General features: G+C 41.6%; 2 protein-coding genes across 13 annotated transcripts in view; one reads left to right on the forward strand and one right to left on the reverse strand.

Moving 5' to 3' along the window:
- Cspp1 (centrosome and spindle pole associated protein 1) overlaps positions 1-19,119 on the reverse strand; it is a 140,040-nt gene that overhangs the window by 100,925 nt on the left and 19,996 nt on the right. For 7 of the 12 annotated variants that reach the window (XM_055603318.1, XM_055603311.1, XM_055603310.1 and 4 more), the window contains exon 1: positions 2,364-2,418. The exons of 1 other annotated variant lie outside the window; for it this stretch is intronic. In XM_055603318.1, the coding sequence (XP_055459293.1) occupies positions 2,364-2,410 (47 nt within the window). In that variant the 5' untranslated portion in view covers positions 2,411-2,418. Of the gene's footprint in view, positions 1-1,057; positions 1,179-2,363; positions 2,419-19,119 lie in introns of those variants that run through there. 4 more of the 12 variants (XM_055603320.1, XM_055603316.1, XM_055603315.1 and 1 more) reach the window with 2 other exon arrangements.
- On the forward strand, positions 1,275-18,103 carry Cops5 (COP9 signalosome subunit 5). Its single transcript, XM_055603323.1, has 8 exons — positions 1,275-1,594; positions 4,283-4,517; positions 5,277-5,405; positions 7,293-7,358; positions 8,257-8,342; positions 11,715-11,826; positions 15,708-15,856; positions 17,867-18,103. Exons 1-8 carry the CDS (start codon positions 1,452-1,454, stop codon positions 17,949-17,951), a joined length of 1,005 nt encoding a protein of 334 aa, XP_055459298.1. The 5' UTR covers positions 1,275-1,451; the 3' UTR covers positions 17,952-18,103.

The raw sequence follows: 19,119 nt of genomic DNA on the forward strand, positions 1-19,119 counted from the left end.
GACTACTGAGATTACAGGCAGGTGTCACCAGAGTCGACTTTATAAGATAAAAGCCAACTTTTTCTTTCTAACTTCTGAAGCCGAGGTCAAAAAAAAAAAAAAAAGACGGCTGTGGTGAAGCGTTAACAACTCTGGTCTTGTTTTTTGCTTACTTATTTGCTAAGCACCTGCATTTAAAAAGGGGACAGCCATGGGGTGGTTGTACAGACCTTTCATCCCAGCGCTCAGGAGGCTGAGGCAGGCGGATCTTTGAGTTTGAGGCCAGCCTGTCTACACAGAAAAACTCTGTCTACAAAAAAAACAAACAACAACAACAATCGGATACAGCACGAAGCTTACTGGGAAACACATCCATGTAAAACAGTTACAGAGCCTTGAAAAGGAGATCCCGTAGAAAGAGCAGTTACTGTCAAAGTTAATGGAAGACATCTCAGAACTGTGCTATTTTAAATACTAGTCTGTGCTCTCAAGAAGAAATGTCAAAAAGTGCATTTTAAGCAATGCTTAACTAACCCAAGGAAAAGGTACTAACAGAATGAACAGCTGGGTCGAGGATGCTAAAAGGAGATGATGAACCTGGAGAAGTCTATAAGAACTGTGTTACGAAGAGATACGATCTTTTCTTCCATATATATTACTATTAAATAAAACACAAATTCCATGCTTACCTTTAACTTACAGTCTGGTAAGCATTTGAGGATGGGAGTGAAAGGGAAAAAAGAAACCTTAAGACACTGACGACTGAAACAAGCATCACATTAACTGCTGAAAGAAACAGATTGCCAAAGATTAATTCTGCCCTGAGACATAAGATGTTCAGAGCAGCGAAGACAAACTTTAAAGACGGCACTGAGGCTCTCACAGCTCCTAACATTTGCATGTTACCCTGTAAACACCTCGAATATTAACCTTGGCAACCCGTGAGTTTTGCTCTCCACCTCACAAGTTGCGAAACGCCAACCACAAACCCGTGGGGTTTTACGCTACACGAAGAGTCCTCTTAAAAGAGATCGTCATGTGACCTTCCCCTCCAAAAGCAATATCCAGAACTACTTACACCTCTGTTTCTCTAGAGATATTTAGTATTCCAAACAATTTAACTCCGAAGTAACCTGCGCTCACAAGTACAGAACCCAGCCCGAGTGGCCACCCACAGGCAAGATGGCGGAGGCGGAGTCTGCGCAGTGCGAACCCAGACGGCCGATTCCTTTCTGGCAGGCCAACAAGCCCTTCTTCCGGCGCGAAGGGCTGTAGGTGGCCCTCGCAGTTCGTCGCGCCGCCCGTGCGCCCCGCCGTGCGACGTCACCTCCGGTCCTAAGTGTCATGGCTGCCCTGAGAGGCTAGTGAGTGTGCAACCGTGGTGGGGACGGTGCAGAGCCCGCACGCGGAGGCCCAGCGAAGTCAAGTTACAGTTCGGCTGTGGAGGCGACAGCTTCTCAGGTCCCTCGGCCATGGCAGCTTCCGGGAGCGGCATGGCCCAGAAAACCTGGGAATTGGCAAACAACATGCAGGAAGCGCAGAGTATCGATGAGATCTACAAATATGACAAGAAACAACAGCAAGAAATCCTGGCGGCGAAACCCTGGACTAAGGAGTGAGGAGGTCCCTGGCGAGACGCAGGGGAGGGGAGGGAATGGCGGGAGTTTAAGAGACCCGCGCTGGGTGGGGGCCAAAGGGGAGGAGAGGTTGGCTTTCGCGGGGGAGGGAGGGCTCGAAAGAATACCCGCCACGGTGTTTTTAGTCTGCCTCATCGGAATCAGCAGAGCCTAGCCCCTATTCCAGGGCCTGCTAACACCCCCCCTCCCAGAAAGTTTCTTCAGCCGACTTGCCTCTCCAGGGAGTGTAAGGGATGACTTAAGATGTCACATTCTCAACATGATTATTTTCATAAATCTCGCACACTGCCTTGAACCTGGTGGCTGCATGCACCTTGTTGCAGGATACAGTGAATCCCAAACTGAGGAGCGCAGCTGTTTTCAGAAATCGAATGAGCCAGCTACTGATCTTTAGAAAAGAAACGAAACGAAGGCAGACCGTAAACTCTTATTTTTAGCACCTTTTTTTCCCCTGTAACTGTTTTAGAGACATCCGAAGGCTTACCAGCTCTCTAAAGTACAACCACAATTCACATAAGCCAGGAATTATAAAATAGGGTTTAAAGGCTTTTTGCCCCCTAGCCAAATGCACGTATCTTTGGGACTGACTAATCTGTCAAAAGATTCTTTATGAAGCAGATTGTATTAAGGAGAGTAAAGAAAAAAATCACAAAAGGATGATGTCTAAACTCTATTTTCAGGTGTTTGTTAGCAAAACTGGCTTTAACTGGCAATATTTAGTTTTCACAGTTTTCATTGAGAACTTACTGTGGCCTAGCACTGGCTTGACGATTTTCATGTCGTTTAATAATCATGGCAGTCCAGTACTGTACTTTCATTCCTTTTCTGTAAATAGAAAAATAAGCAAGTACATACAGAAATTCACCTCATGATCATACTATAGCAATGATCTCAGGAGCAACACACTGAAAATCAACTCAAGAGTTAAACTGTTGACTGGCATTAGGAAACCAAAGTATCTAAATTTAACTGTAAGATAAAAATAAATCTAGCTATTGGTGATGTCTTGATGATTAGATGAGGTAATTTATTTAAAATTTCTAGATGAACCATACAATGAGGGCACAGTAGTGGTTGCCTTTCTCTCTTTACCCAGTAAATGGAGGAGCTAAATTTTTCATTTATGTCTTGATTTCCAAGACGGGCTCTGTATCTTTCAGCTTGTGGTTGAAATTTAGCTTTCTGTGAACAGGCATCCGAAAAACCTTGGAGAAACTAAGTGGCCTGCATAGATTACCTGGCTATTCCTAAAGCTGGCTGCACATTTTAGATTGATGTAAACTATCAACTTTCCTCACTGTCTATGGCTATAATATATAATGTTCGTTCTAACATTCAGGCAACACCAGTGGTTTTAAAATGTCTATGTTGTTCAAGAGTTTAATCACATACAATGATGAGTCACAGAAGTAGGGATATTAGATCTGCTTTTTAATTTTCAAGATGATATCAGAAGAGAGCCACACACTTCAACACACTTTCTTTGAGAGTATCTTAAAAGACATGTTAATAAAGGTAATAACAGCACCTTTGATTTTAGTGTTTCAGGGGCTAAGTTAAGCATTTTGTTACTTTTCATGCTAACTGTGAAATACCTGTTTACAGATAAGTAATTCTGGCATTAAGTGGCCCTGATGCCTCAGGGAGTGTCAGTGTCAAGATTTAAAACTAAGCAGGTCCTGATAGGCTAGGGTCAGATGGAAGGGGAGGAGGACCTCCCCTATCAGTGGACTTGGAGAGGGGCAGGGAGAAGATAAAGGAGGGAGGGTGGGATTGGGAGGGAATGATGGAAGATGGAAGGGGCTATAGCTGGGATACAAAGTGAATAAACTGTAATTAATATAAAAAATTTAAAAGATGAAAAAAACAAACCAAAAAAACTAAGCAGGTCCATTTCAGAGGCCACATTTGTAAAAATTAGGTCCTCTGGCTCACTGGGTAAGAATGTTTGCTATCAAGCAAACATCCATACATGGATGTTTATATCTGTAACCATGCCATTGTAGGGAAGGAAAGCAGAGCTTTCTGCAAGCTGGGCTGCCAGCCTAGTCAAAACTATAAGCTTCCAGTAAGTGAGAGACTGTCTCAAGGGAATAAAGTGTAATACCATAGAGGAAAATGAGCTGGCCTTGGTGAGGCTAGCCTGGTATACAGATTATGTTCCAGGACAGCCAGGGCTATACAGAAAAACCCTGTCTCAAAAAAAAAGGATAGAGGAAAACACCCAACAGCCCCTATCATCTCCACATGCCATCTCGTGGCACACTGGTAAACATACACCACATACAATAAATAGGTAAATTATTTAATTAATAAATCAATAAATATAGGTCAGAAAGTTAGAACTGAGAAGGTAATCAAAGCTATGATGAGTGCATATTAATAGAGAAAAAAAGACCTATGGAGTTGATTATACTATTCCCTCACTTCAATAGTATATTTAAAATTTATTTCAGAGTCTTCACTTTCCCCAGCGGGCAGAGATGATGATGACCTGTGACACTATTTCCAAGCACCTTGTACTTAACTGCTTTCTTTTTCCCCCATTCCACACTCCCCTTCTATCACTACAGATCCCTTCAGTATTCATTTATTTTCATAAAAAACATCTTTTGAAATTGTACGATAAGGAAGAACCTTAATTACACTGTGATTTTGTTTTGTAGTCACCATTACTTTAAATACTGCAAAATCTCAGCATTGGCTCTACTGAAAATGGTGATGCATGCCAGATCAGGAGGCAACCTGGAAGTGATGGGCTTGATGCTTGGGAAAGTGGACGGTGAGACCATGATCATCATGGACAGTTTTGCTTTGCCTGTGGAGGGCACCGAAACCAGAGTAAATGCTCAGGCTGCAGCCTATGAGTATATGGCTGCGTACATAGAAAATGCCAAACAGGTAAAAATATGCTTTCTTAAATCTTAATGGCTCTTGAGAGTCTCAAGCTGACTTCCTCGTTTCTGAACTTAAAACTGTCCTTTTCACATTAAAGTTCACATTTTAAATTGAACAATTTTTATGTAAAGTATTAAAAGTCTTGTGAGACTTTGAGTATTAGGTTGGAGGAGGGAGTTCTTCCCAAATAAATTTTCATAGTCACTGTCAGTTGTGTTTAAAATTAAAAAATTATAGGTTTGGCATTTATGAGCTCAGAGTTGAATATCTTCAGCATCCTTCAAAAAACAGAAGAAATTTAGGAATTAACTACTCCTGAGTAGAGTGCATCTATTAATGGACTATATAGCAAGGCTTTTTTTTTTTTCCTTAAACTACCTATATACTTACATGGAAGAAGCTCCAGAATTGTTTGTTCAATATTTTTTTTAAGTATAAAATGTATGTGGTGTGCAGCTGTGTGCAGATGTGTTTGTTAATCTACAGAATATCTCTGTGAAGGTGTATAAGATGTGAGAGTGATAAAGTCTGGGCTGAGAAAGAGATAGATGAGGGAAAAGGTACAGGAGGAGAGTGGATAGCCTTGTTTTTGTACCTTGATAATCTTAGACTGTGTGCATGTGTTTCTGTTCAGAAATTCCTTAGCTTCAAAGCAGCATATGCTTCACACTGTTACTGGACCACAGTGCTTCATAAAACCTGTGAATGACAATATCTGAGATTAAACCATACCTCAAGCAAGCTTTTTCTTTCATGTGTTAGGTTGGCCGCCTTGAAAATGCAATTGGCTGGTACCACAGCCACCCTGGTTATGGCTGCTGGCTCTCTGGGATTGACGTTAGTACACAGATGCTTAACCAGCAGTTCCAGGAACCATTCGTGGCAGTGGTGGTAAGTACAATTTTTTTAAAAAACAGTGTCTCTGCTTTAGCAAAGAACCCTGGTTTGATTCTTATCACCCACTTGAAGGCTCACAACCATCTGGCACTCCAGGTCCAGGGTATTTGAAACCTTCCTCTGACCTCCAAGGACGCTAGACAAGACATATGTTCAAGCAGTCATACATAACATAAAAATAAATAAACGAATGAATGAATGACCGTCTCATGTTTTCCAGGCTGGCCTTTACCTCCTTGTTTAACCAAAGTGAACTCCTGATTCTCCTACTTTGAGCTCAGCGTTCTGGGACTATAAGTGTACACCACCACATCTGTTTTTTTAGCATTTTTTTATTTCAGTTTTGTTATCGTATATTTATTATTGATTTATCTTTTAGTTACCCAGCTGTATTCCCAAATCACCACAGAGACTGGGATTTATTTAATTAACCTAGAGAACAATGCTGGGCAATAGTTATTCCATCCTAAACCTGCAAGCCCACATCGTTTCAGATTTTACCCGTTATACTTGCTTTTAGTTATATCTTAGGTCCAATCCATCTCTCCACGTGGTTCCAAGACCTCTCCTGTGGATTCTCTGCTCCTACTCCTTGCTTCCTTTTCTTCCTCTCCCAACCAGAGTGTCCCACCCTATCCCCTTCATTGCTTAGCCTTGGGGCTGGTTGTTTAATTGACAATATAGAGAACAAATGGTGGCATGTTCACACAAACGAGAAAAATCAGGTCCTGAGGCTTGGCAGCAAGCACTTTTACCCACAGGACTGTACTAGTGGCTCCAATTTTTTTTTTTTCCATTTTACTTTTGTTTCTATGTTATCAGGCTTTCATATGCTACTTAAGAGTTCTCTCTACCACTAAAGCTATATCCTGTCTTTCAGCTTTAGTAAATACTTTAAAATTTTATCTATATGAGTATTTGCATATTATCCGTGTGCACCGCACATGTGCCGGGTGCCTGTAGGGACCAGAAGAGGCCATTAGATCCCCTAGAACTGGAGTTGGGTGATTGGAGGCCACCATGTGGGTTCTGGGAACCAAACCCAGGTCCTTCTGCAGCAAGTACCCTTAACTACTGAACTGTCCCTCCAGCCCATGTAAGTTTGGTTTGGGTTTTATTTGTTTTGTTTTTTTTGGCACGAAATCTCTGTTATGTAGCTCTGACTATCCTAGAACCGTGTAGACCAGGCTGTCCTTGAACTCCCAGAGTTCCTCCTACCTCTGCCTGAGTGCTGAGGTTAACAGCATATGCCACCACACCCAGCTTGGGGTTTTTTTTTTTGTTTTTTGTTTTAGTTCGTCAAAAAGATTTGCTAAATACTGAAAAATTAAAACAGTGTAGTAAATGATGAAGCCCTGGTGTGTTGCCCCTCCTGCATCTCGCACTCCACTCTGAGAATGAGGGTAATTCATAGGACCCATGTCAGCTTCTCAGCTCTGCATAAGGCATTTAATCAGGGTTGACTGAATTGCAGAAGCAGAAATGGCTAGAACCTGTCTTTTCTTTTATGTCCAGGGTGCTTTCGATGCAGTCTGGGTTTTTAAGGAGAAAACTAACAGTTGTTCATCTATTAAAGAAAGTGGGTAGGAGAGGGTAGTTTCTCAGTTATTTTGTTTGTTTTAAAGACATGTTCTTGCCAAGTAGCATGCACAGTTTAAATACTAAATAAATACTCTTTGGTGAAATGGTAACTGTAAAATAACTGAATATTCCTATTTCATTAAACTTTTCTGGTTATTTTGGTTATCTTTTTCAGGTTGTTTGCTAGTTTAGTTTATGTGTATGTAGTGCAATATTTACTTGTTTGTTTTGGATTTCTGATGTTGACTCGGTGGAACATATGGTTTATATTGACCAATATTAAGCATGTATCTCTTGTAGATTGACCCAACCAGAACAATATCTGCAGGAAAAGTGAATCTTGGCGCCTTTAGGACATATCCAAAGGTAATTTGGATGGAGGTTCTCTGCGGGCAGTCTTGGGTAGTCTGTACACGCCGTGAAATTCCTTCCCTCTGAAGCACGGGGAGTACAAGTGTGTCACCACAGGAGTGGTATGTGTTCATGAGTACAGGCACTGGTGTGCAGGTCAGAAGACAGCCTTGGGTGCAAGTCCTGTCCTCCCTCCTTGTTTGAGGCAGGTTCTTTTGGTTTTCAGACTTGTATAGCTGGCTTCTGTGGAATCTCTCTTCAGTGCCCCCTGTCTATGTGCACTAACCAGCTCTGATTTGTGTGGGTTCAGGGATCCCAATTTAGCTTCTCATATTTCTATACAAGCTTTTTTTTTTTTTTTTTTTTTTTTTTTTTTTTTTCAGTGCTAAGGGTGCGAGGCAAGTGCTGTAGCCAAAGGGTTTTATTCATTAGGAAATGTTTGTGTGCCCATGGCAACTTATCAAGTACTGGAGAAACAAGCTGAATCCATTTCCTTCCCTAAAGGGAGCCTGTAGTCAGCAATAAGAACAACCACATAAGAACAAGAGAAATAAGGCCATAGGCCAAACCCCGCCTAGAGGAGCCAACAGTGTTGGAGTTTTTAGGAGCAGTGTGCTTTTCTTAGATTTGTTGTTTGGTTTTGCTTTTAAATAAAATCACACTCTGTATAGCCCACGCTCACCTGGAGCTGGCTCCATGCTGTCATCACAACTGTCAGCAGTCCTTTGGATTCTGCCTTCCAAGTACTGAAATTAGCATGTGTGAGCCACCAGGCCCACCTGTTATTAAAATATTAATGCTTAATATTTGGCTCTCCAGATTTTGGTCCTATCCATAAGAAGCTATAGAGTAAGGTAAGAGGCTTTGCTTTTTGCTATTTTCAATTTTCTGTTTTCTTCGGGGGTTTTTTTAGGGCTATAAACCTCCTGATGAAGGACCTTCTGAGTACCAGACTATTCCACTTAATAAAATAGAAGATTTTGGTGTGCACTGCAAACAGTGAGTAATTGACCAGACGTCAGGGCCATGGATGTAACACAACAGCAGAATGCATGCCTGTCACTCTCAAGGCTCTGGGTTTAACCCCAGCACCAAAACTCAGACAAAATGCATTTGATAATATATGGCACCTTTGAAATAGTGGTTAAAAAAATGAATTTAGGATAATTCTCAAAGTATTCAGTTAATAATTACTCTTTTTACTTACATTTATTCTTCAATAATTATATTAATGTAGCTCATATCTTTCAAATAACCATAAACATTTTTTCATTGCACAGGATACGCAATCCACAACAAAATTTACAATTGAGTCATATAATACAGCTTGACAGTAACATGTTTGCTGCCCTTAAAATATGCAATTTTGGGGTGGCAAGATGGCTCAGTGAATAAAGGTCCTTGATGCCAAGGCTGAAAACCTAAGCTCACTGTTGTATAATTACTACTTACTAACCTGATTCTGACAGTACAGCATTCACCAACCTAAGTTCAATCCCCAGGACCATACAAGAGAAAGAGAATTAATTCTTGTCTGTTACCCTCTGACTTCCACATAGTACATTCATCCACATGTTACTCATACATAATAAATAGATGTAAGGTTTTGGTTTTTATTATTATTATTATTATTATTATTATTATTATTATTATTATTATTTTGGTATTTTGTTTGGTTGGTTGTTGGTTTGGTTTGGTTTTTGGTTTGGTTTTTTTGAGACGGGGTTTCTGTGTGTAGCCTTGGATATCCTGGATTCGCTTTGTAGGCCAGGCTACAAAGAGGATCACAGAGATCCACCTGTCTCTGTCTCCCAAGTGCTAGGATTAAAGGAGTGTGCCAGCATGTCTGGCAGCCATAGCATAGCTTCTTTTGTTTATTGTTGGTGTATGTATATGTGTTTGTGTACATGTATGTGGGCTCACGCACCATGGTCAGAAGAAAATATGCAAGAGTCAATTCCCTTCTTCCATCATGTGGATTCTGGTTATCAAAATCAGGACAAAGTAAGGACCTTTTGTCTTTACTCTTGTTATGCAGCTTTTTGTTAGGTTCCGTTACTGTGACAAAATACCTGGGATAATGAGTTTATGAGAAGGAAAGTTTTATTTTGGCTCATAGTGTCATGTTTCAGTCTTCAGTCAGTTTTGTTGTTCCTAACCCAGCACATCATGGCGAGAGTGTGTTAAAATGAAAGGCTCTCATTTCCTAGTGGCTACGAAGCATAGCCAGTTAAAGAGGCTTTGAGGAAGCTGGTGTGCCTAGTCACCTCTCTTCCTTCCACTAGGTCCCACTGCCTGAAGTTTCTACCACCTCCTTTGTGTCTGCGGATCAAGTGCTTGATACCTGGCCTTTGGAGGAAACCAGGTCCATAGTATAGCGTTCATTGCATCTCTCAATGTGCTTCCTTGGCCACTGGACACATAATAAATCTTTTCTTATACAGTTATAGGAATGAGTAAAACCATATAGGTAAAGCACTAAAGAGACAAGGTTTCTCTATGTAGCTCTCTCTGTCCTGGAAATCACTTTATAGACATAGACCAGGCTGGCCTCAACCTGAGATATTCACCTGCCTCTGCCTCCCAGATGTTGGGATTAAAGCTATGCTCCACCACCGCCTGCCCTTATATTCATATAACAAGTTCTCATAAGAGTAGAAGAACTCAGCTGTTGATTTGGAGCTAGAAATTCCTTAGAGGCCCGAAGGTAGTGCTTAGAGAAATCTTTAATAGGCTGGTGAGGTGGCTCAGCCAGTAACAGGATTTGCTGTTCAAAGCATGGAGACCCTGGGACCTAAGTAAAAAGATAAAGGTAGGAAGAGGGAACAGACTCCACAAAAGTTATACCATTTTCCCTCTCTACACCTGTGCCATGGCGTACACACATATATAAGAGAAAAGTACATTAGTTTGACTGGACAGTTAGCAAGAGCAGAATTATGTGAGGAAAACCCAGAAAGCTATGTTGTGGTCTTATTTGTGGAAAATATTTTCTTAAAAGCTAATAAATTTAGCCTTTATCTTCTGGTTCCTTGAGACTCATGGAAGGTGTTTGTGCAGAGCAGTGATACAGTGAGAGGGTAGTTTGAGAAATCTGGCCATGGCAGTTCAATTGGGTATTTAGAGAAACTGGAAGATGGAGACCCAGAAAGGAAGCCCCTGGAGCAGGCAGACAGGAGGCGAAAAAGGCTCAGACTCTGAGGCCATTTCACTGGGACCCAGTGGAAATTTGTGTCATGTTGGCACAAGTGGCTCTTGATCAAGGTTCAGCAGTGAGGAATAAAAAGTTGACTTCAGGGCTGGAGAGATGGCTCAGAGGTTAAGAGCACTGGCTGCTCTCCTGAAGGTCCTGAGTTCAGTTCCCAGCAACCACATAGTGGCTCACAACCATCAAAGATAAGATCTGGTGCCCTCTTCTGGCATGCACGTGTATATGCATGCAGAACACTGCATACATAATAAATAAATAAGCAAATAATTAGAAAAAAAAAGTTGACTTCAGGGGCTGGAAGATGACTCAGTGGTTAAGAGCACTGGCTGCTCTTCCAGAAGGATTGGGTTCAGTCCCCAGCACCCAACATGGCAGCTCAGACCTGCCTCTAGCTCCAGTTCTAGAGGATCCACTCACACAAATCGTACAAAGATCTGTTCTAATAACAACTGTTTAAACATAAACTTTCCAGTCGTGAAAGACAGTTATTTTAAATATTAGAGTCCACTTTTTAAAAAAAGACTTATTAGCCAGGCATGGTGGCTCACACCTTTAATCCCAGCACTCAGAAAGGCAGAGGCAGGTGGATCTTTGTGAGTTTGAGGCCAGCCTGGTCTACGAACTCTAGGGCAGCCAAGGCTACACAGATAAACCCTGTCTCAAAACAAAAACAGAATGAATGAACAAACAAACAAGCTACCTTTCAAAGCAGTAGAAGTTCTAGGCACCTTAGGAACTCTTCTAAGAACGCTCTTCAAAAACTACAGAAAGGAAGAAGTGGGAACTCCAAGTCACCTCTAGTATTCTTACAAAAGGTAACAAACGTACAGCTGACCCCAGAGAGCATCTCTTTTAGCTCAGCCTGTTCTATAGAACTGGTGAGCTTGATAAAAAATCCACACGTGTCATTTAGGGATTCTGATTACTACTAGCTTTTAGAAATTTGGAGGTACTACAAAAGGGAAAAAAATAATATAAAACAAAAGTTAGCAAACAGATTTAGAGTAGCACCACCTAAAAACAAAAGAAACACTGTCTTTACCTGTTCAATTATGATTATTTGAATATAAAATATAATTTTGTTTACATGTAGCCAAGACTTCCATCTAATATAACACTGCATTTTTTTCATTTGCCAAATGTGTACTCTTGTTTTGTAGATATTATGCCTTAGAAGTTTCATATTTCAAATCCTCTTTGGATCGTAAACTACTCGAGCTTTTGTGGAATAAATACTGGGTGAATACCCTGAGTTCCTCTAGCTTGCTTACGGTAAGTACCATTGTACTTCTTTCATTTGAATTTTGTTTTGTTTTGTTTTGTTTTGTTTGATAGCCTTACTCTGAAGCCCAAGCTGGGCTCAAACTCATGGTCAACTCAAACACATGAAGGTCAAAGGACAGCCCAGCAGTGTCAGTTTTATCCTTTTATATGGGTCCCAGGGATCAAACTCGAGTCATTAGGCTTAACAGTAAGCACCTTTATGCACTGAAACATCTTACTGGCCCCTGGTTTTGGGGCTGGATTTTTAGGATCACAAGCAAATGCCATTAAATTTGACTCATTTGAATTTTAGCCAAGGTGCAAAAGCTGTGTAATATTTGGAACTCATTTCACAGAAAGGCCCATCATGAAGGCTGAGCTAGATGAGGATGGGCAATCTAAATGGGGTACAATCTGTTTGTTCCTTAAAGAGATTAAGAGATTAATAGAGGAAAAAACAAAAATGCTATTTGTGTTGCTTCAGATAGCAGGTAGGTCTATGACACATAACACTAATTCAATGGCTCTCAGACTGTAGGCTGCAACCCCACAGAGCTCACTTACCAGATATCCTGCATATCAGATATTTGCGCTAAGATTCATGATAATAGCAAAATTACAGTCGTGAAATATCAATGAAATAATTTTATAGTTGGAGGTCACCGCAACATGAGGTACTGTATTAAAGGGTCACAGCATTAGGAAAGTTGAGAACCTCCGCTCTAGTTAGAAATAACAGGATACGGAACAAAGGAAAGGCACTGAGTAAAGCAGTAAGTCTAGGAGCAGAGTGCTCCTTGGCACATTTAGTTTCTCAAGCGATGTTGTGACGTCACAGCTTTCTTTCAGCTTTGCAGGGCTCATATTCAGGCTTCGTGTGAAAGCAGATGGCAGCTTTAGTTTCTCATCTCACGATGGTCAGAAGACAGAAACCAGCATGCACATCCCTGCATGTTCTCCGGCAGTGTCTCTTGTGTTTGATCAGCTTTGCTTAGATCATATGCTCATCTGCCCAGAGCAACGATTTTGATGGGTGACTGGGCCAAGACAAGAGGCTCACTACTGGGCTGGAGTGGAAACAGCTGTTCGAGGAAAATGGAGAAAAAGGTCTTGAAAAGAAATCTGAAGATCATTACAAATACCAGGCAGAGAAAATCATTAGCTCAATATTTCCAAATACATCACTAAAATCTAATGTGGTTAGATAGATATATATTTAATAGGTATGTATTTAGAACTTAGGAGCAGTTTTGTTGTTTTTACTTTTTGATTTAAAAAAAAAAAAGAATTCATGTAGTATCATTTGAAATAAACAGGGTTTGAAAATAAATCTGAGACTACTGGTCCTCAGTGACCTTCAGAAAGTGATTTGTCCCCTGGGGTCCACACCAGCCTTGCAGTTGCTACATAGCCAAGATGACCCTGACCTACTTTCTTTCTCCACCCTCTGAGTGCTGGGATTACAGGCAGGTGCCATCACACCCAGCTTCCGTAGCCTTTCCCTGCTCTACAGTGGCGGCAGTACTGGAGTGTCAGCAAGTACACTAATACTGAGGCACTGAATAAGGCAGTTATAAAAGTTTTCCTGGAAAGACTCACTGGAGCCTACTTATTCATATCTTAAACATAATTTTGGCAAGGTTTATGTTCTACTTACTAGAAGTAGCAGAATTAAAAAGACAGCAAGCTAGGCACGTCTGTGATGCTGGTCTTAGGGACTTGAGAGGTTGAGTCAAGAGGATCGGGAGTGCAGGTCTTCCTGATCACACTGTTAAGCTTGGGCCAAATGGGACCATTTTGTTTTAGACAAAAAATAAAGGAGGCGAGCAATCATAATAGCAAATATTATGTATTCCTTGTGTCAAGCACTGCTAAGTGTCTTATGTATGTTTGCTTAGAGACAAGTATATTTGCAGTCTTTATTAGGCACACTGGACAGTCCTAAGAGCTTTGCATGTATTGTTTATTTTGTTTTTAGAATGACTTTAAGGTAGAAATTACTGCCACCACCTTCCATTTTCAAAAGAGGTCCAAGAGGTATGGTTCAGGCTTCCAGCTAGCCTGCAGCAGGGCAGGGCCAGAACCTTCACTCACATAGGGAATCCTCAAAGCCTTCATAATAGCAAATACTTGATTCAAACAAAGAAAATCCCACGTTCAATTTTGAATTTGGGAGGGTGGGGGCGCAGTGAGCTTTATTGAGCGTATTCGAGAGAGTAGGGCTCCCTGGGTCCCTCCCGCTATTCTATAACTGTGAGGGAGAAGCGCAGTGTCCGGGGATGAGTTGGGACAGCAACTCCTCAGCAGCCAAGAGCCTCTCTCTTGTGTCCTTGCTGGGGTGAGTGGTCCAGGGCTTCTTACTCCTTGGAGGCTGTGTAGGCCGTGAGGTCCACCACCCTGTTGCTGTAGCTAAATTCATCAAAGGTGGAAAAGTGGGAGTCACTATCGAAATCGCAGGAGACAATCTGGTCCCTCAGTGTAGCCCAGGATGCCCATTAGTGGGCCCTCACATGCCTGCTTCACCACCTTCTTGATGACATCATACTTGGCAGGTTTCTGCAGTCGGCATGTCAGATCCATGACAGACACATTGTGGGTAGGAACACAAAAGGCCCTGCAGTGAGCTTCCCGTTCAGCTCTGGGATGACCTTGCTCACAGCCTTGACAGCACCAGTGGCTGCAGGGATAATGTTCTGGGCAGCCCCACGGCCATCACACCACAGCTTTCCAAAGGGGCCATCCGCAGTCTTCTGGGTAGCAGTGATGGCATGGACTGTGGTCATGAGTCCTTCCACAATGCCAAAGTTGTCATGGATGACCTTGGCCAGGGGGACTAAGCATTTGGTGGTGCAGGAAGCATTGCTGGCAATCTTGAGTTGTCATACTTCTCATGGTTTACCCCCATCACAAACATGGGGGCATGGGCAGAAGGGTCAGAGGTGATAACCCTTTTGGCCCCACCCTTTCAGTACGTCCCAGCCTTCTCCATGGTGGTGAAGACACCAGTAGACTCCACAACATACTCGGCACCAGCATCGCCCCATTTAATGATAGCAGGATCTCACTCCTGGAAGATGGTGATGGGCTTGCCATTGATTACAAACTTCCCATTCTCAGCCTTGACTCCGACATTGAACTTGCCATGGGTAGAGTCATAGTGGAACATGTAGACCATGTAGTTGACATAGATGAGGGGTCATTGATGGCAACGATCTGCACTTTGCAGGCAGCCCTGGTAACCAGGCATCAAATATGGCCAAATCCGTTCACTCCAACCTTCATCATCATGTCTAAAGGACAAGGCTGGCACTGTATGAAAAGATGCGGCTGTCTCTGGAACTGGGAGAATCGGAGAGCCTTGAAATTATTTTTTAAAGATCTACAATTAAATTGATAGGTTTTAGGAACAGTTTTTACTGCTATAAACTAACTTCTTACCTATATTCCATCTTTACATTGGTATTATTTATAAATAAAATCTTAAATTAATTCACGTAAAAATCGGGTTTTTAGTCAGATATGGTGGCACATGGCCTTTATTCCAAACACTGAGAGGCAAAGGCAGGCAGATCTGAGTTCAAGGCCAACCTAGTCTATATAGCGAGTTCCAGGCCAGTTAGGACTACATAGTGAGACCTTGTCTCAAAAAGAAACATGTGCGTACAGAATGGATGGTATAACCTGTAGTTCTAGGAGAGTACGGCCAACTTGGGCAACCAGCAAGACCCTATCTCAGAAACAAAGATGAAGGCGTGAGAGTATAACTTTGTAGTGGATACTGGCTTCATGAATATGTGGTCCCTGAAGGCAGTCTTGGCCCTGGATGAAAACAGACTTTTTTTAATGGTAACTTTGTGTGGTGTAATGACAGGATACCATTTTCTCCACAGAATGCAGACTACACCACTGGCCAGGTGTTTGATTTGTCTGAGAAGTTAGAGCAGTCGGAAGCCCAACTGGGACGTGGGAGTTTCATGTTGGGTTTAGAAACACATGACCGAAAGTCAGAAGACAAGCTTGCCAAAGCTACTAGAGACAGGTAAGAATCCATGTGCAGGGCTCCTGCCCGGATTCCTCTCAGAACTTGCAGGTAGTAAATTCTGATTCCTGTGGTTCAGCTTAGGATGATGCCTGCTATCTGCTGAGCCATTTAAAAAAGTCGCATGTAAATTTTAAATTCACACTTTGAAAGTTTAGGGGACATTATGCAAAGTAGAAAGCTCAATGCAGAGATCATAGAAAACGCCAAGTCACCTGCATAGGTTTAGCCACATGGTGCACAAGGAAATCAGGTCCCTTACTAGATCTTTTATTGGAGGAAAGGCTTACAAAGGTATGCTAACCCTTTTCCTCAACTCAGCATGATTTGAAGGATTAAATTAAGATAAATTTGCCACATTTCAGTAAAGAGTCTCTCAAGTCTTTGTGCTATAACTCTTTCTGTGGTATTTAATTATCCCATATTTTACTTCCTAAATATTTCCTTGGGATGTGGTCTCTGACGACTTGGATGATAATGTGGCTCTCTGATGCATATACTGTATAGGGTTGAAAAGACTAACATTTGCTGCCACAAAAAACAAACAAAAAAAAAAAACTTGATACGGGCAAAAGGAAAAGCTGACTCACTGGTGTCTTATTTTTCTATTCTGTAGGGCTTTGGGCTCTTTCTTCAGCTCACTTGCCCATTTCCACTCTTGGGGTGATTTTTTACTTTTTCCCTCTATGTCCTCCTGGTGCGTACCAGGGATTCTACCTGTACTATATTTTTCTCTTAAACGCTACTGAAATTGTCTTTGAGCATAAAGAAAAAAAAAAGATTGTTCCCATAGAAAGGAGGGAGGTGGGAAGATGAATTTACCATGGCAACTGGAGTCATGCTGTGTCAGAAATGCCTCATGCCAGTGGTGAGATGTCGCTCAGTGGCTAAGCACTGAGCTGTCATGCACAGGCTCTGGCTTCATCCCTAGCACCACAAAGCAAACCAAGAAACAACTCATGGGCTTTCAGAAGATAGGGTGGCCCAAGTGAGTCACATCTGCTTTGGCTATATTTATGTCTAGAAATCATAATTTTATCTATTTTTTCAGTGCTGGGCATGGCACCATGGCACGTGGATTTGTTTGTGTTGGTTTTTGTTTTTTTTGGGGGGGGGTGTTTTGCTTTGTTTTTATCTATTCATTTTGGATTTTGTTTGTTTTGTTTTCTTTTTCCTCATAGGATTTCTTTAAAAAAAAAAAAAATAGGGAGGTCGAAGGCAGTAATAAAAATGTAAAACTTCCTCTTGGGAATTGCTTTAATAAAAAGTTAACTCTTCTCAATATTGGAGTTTTGTTATTTTTTTTGAAATTTAAAATTGTTTTTTAATTTATTCTGAGCAATAACAGATTTTAAACATTCTTTTACACTGACTGGTGTTTTGTATATGCATGTGCACATGGATGTGTTCTCTGATGTGATTGTGTGAGTGCATGTATTCATGGTATACATACTTGTGTGCACTCATGGGTGTGTGCATTGGTGTGTGTGTGTGTGTGTGTGTGCGTGCGCGTGTGTGTACACTTCCCAAGCATGCAAGTAGTGTTCAGAGGATAGCTTGTGGGATCTGTTCTCTCCTTTCACCATGTGAATTCTGAGAATGTAACTCAAGTCATCAGACTTACTAGCAAGACCCTTTACCCAACTGAGCCATCTTGCCAGCCCTATGAATAATATATTTTAATATAATACTAGAATCTGTGTAATTGTTTAATATTGCTATATAGATCCACAATGTATAGTTTTAGTTGTCTTCAAAAACAGTTTTTCCAAAGCCCGAGTAACATAATTAACGTGAATTAAAGTTTACATAGTTATTCTTTTATGGAGGGTCAAATCAGTAATGACACACTAACAGGCAAAGCAGAATGTTAAAAAACCAAGGGGAAAAGTTGGTGTGATTTGAAGAAAGTGAATGAAACAATCAATCTTGGGCATTCAGGGATGGGCATGAGGGAAAGGTGTGCTGTTTGCAGCTTTCAGTCTGTAACATTCTGTTTCTTCTTTCCAGCTGTAAAACTACCATAGAAGCCATCCATGGATTGATGTCTCAGGTTATTAAGGATAAACTGTTTAATCAAATTAACGTCGCTTAGTTACCACTGAGTACTTTTTCCTGAAAGCTGGTATGTGGAAGGAAAACAAGCTCAAGTGATGCTTTTAACCCAGTTACCAAAACCCAGATTAGAAGACTAAGGTGCTGTGTGGTGTTCTGCGTGTTAGCACTGTAATAAAACTATTACTGAAATGGTCCTCCTGTGGTTTTTGTGGGCGGGGTTGCTCTGGGAGCTCTTGCTGGTAGGAAAGAAAAGACTTGCTAGACCTTTTGTGTGTTTCTAATCCTGCCTGTCAAAGTAACCAAAGACTCTCAACAGTTAGTTACACAATGGTCATAAACTTTTCAGTTTTTCTTGTAACTTCTCTTGACAATTTAGTGGTAAGAAATGTAATTTAACTTAAAAAACAGTAATAAAATAGGGTCTCGCTACAGAGCCCTGACTGGCCTGAGTCTCATTATGTAACCCAGGTTACAAACTCACATCAGTCTTCCTACTCAGCCTCTCAAGTGCTGGGGTCACAGGCACGTGCCACTGCTCCTCGTTATCACTTTCAAATTCCTATGAAACGACGCCAAGACCCATCATGTTTGGTTTTCCTGAAAACCCTGCTCAAAACTCAAGTCCAAGTGCACGAAAGACCTCAACATAAAACCAGACACACTAAATCTAACAGAAGAGAAAGTGGGGAAGAGCCTTGAACTCACTGGCACAGGAGACAACTTCCTGAAGAGAACACCAACAGCTCAGGCTCTAGGATCAGCAATTAATAAGGTACAAGGCAAAGGAAGCTGTCAAAATGGCAGCCTACAGAATGGGGAAAGATCGTCAGCAACCCTATATCTGAGAAAGGGCTAATTCAGAATATATAAAGAACTCAAGAAATTAAACACCAACAAACCAAACAACCCAATTTTAAAATGGGGTACAGAGCTAAACAGAGGCCTGGGACAGGAGAGACTCATGGATGTCTATGGGGGTAAACCCTAGCTGAGACTCCTAACAGCAAGGGATACAGAGCCTGAAGTGGCCACCTCCTATAGGCAGGTGGGGGTCCCAGTGGATGGAAGGGGACACCAACCTACCCACAAAACCTTCGACCTAATGTGTGCCCTGACTACAAGATGCGCAGGGATGAAGATGGAGCACAGCTTAAGGGACTGGCAAACCAATGACCAGCCCAATTTGAAACCCACCTCATGGGAGA

This window comes from Psammomys obesus, unplaced genomic scaffold, assembly GCF_907164565.1.
Source record: "Psammomys obesus unplaced genomic scaffold, mPsaObe1.curated_primary_1811, whole genome shotgun sequence".
NCBI classification, from domain to species: Eukaryota; Metazoa; Chordata; class Mammalia; order Rodentia; family Muridae; genus Psammomys; species Psammomys obesus.

Excerpts from the sequence above, each read along its gene's own strand:
- Cops5 (XM_055603323.1), top strand. The coding sequence starts at position 1,452 with ATGGCAGCTTCCGGGAGCGGCATGGCCCAGAAAACCTGGGAATTGGCA. Across the intron at positions 1,595-4,282 it reads GCGAAACCCTGGACTAAGGA|TCACCATTACTTTAAATACT; the intron begins GTGAGGAGGTCC and ends TTTGTTTTGTAG. Across the intron at positions 5,406-7,292 it reads AACCATTCGTGGCAGTGGTG|ATTGACCCAACCAGAACAAT; the intron begins GTAAGTACAATT and ends TATCTCTTGTAG.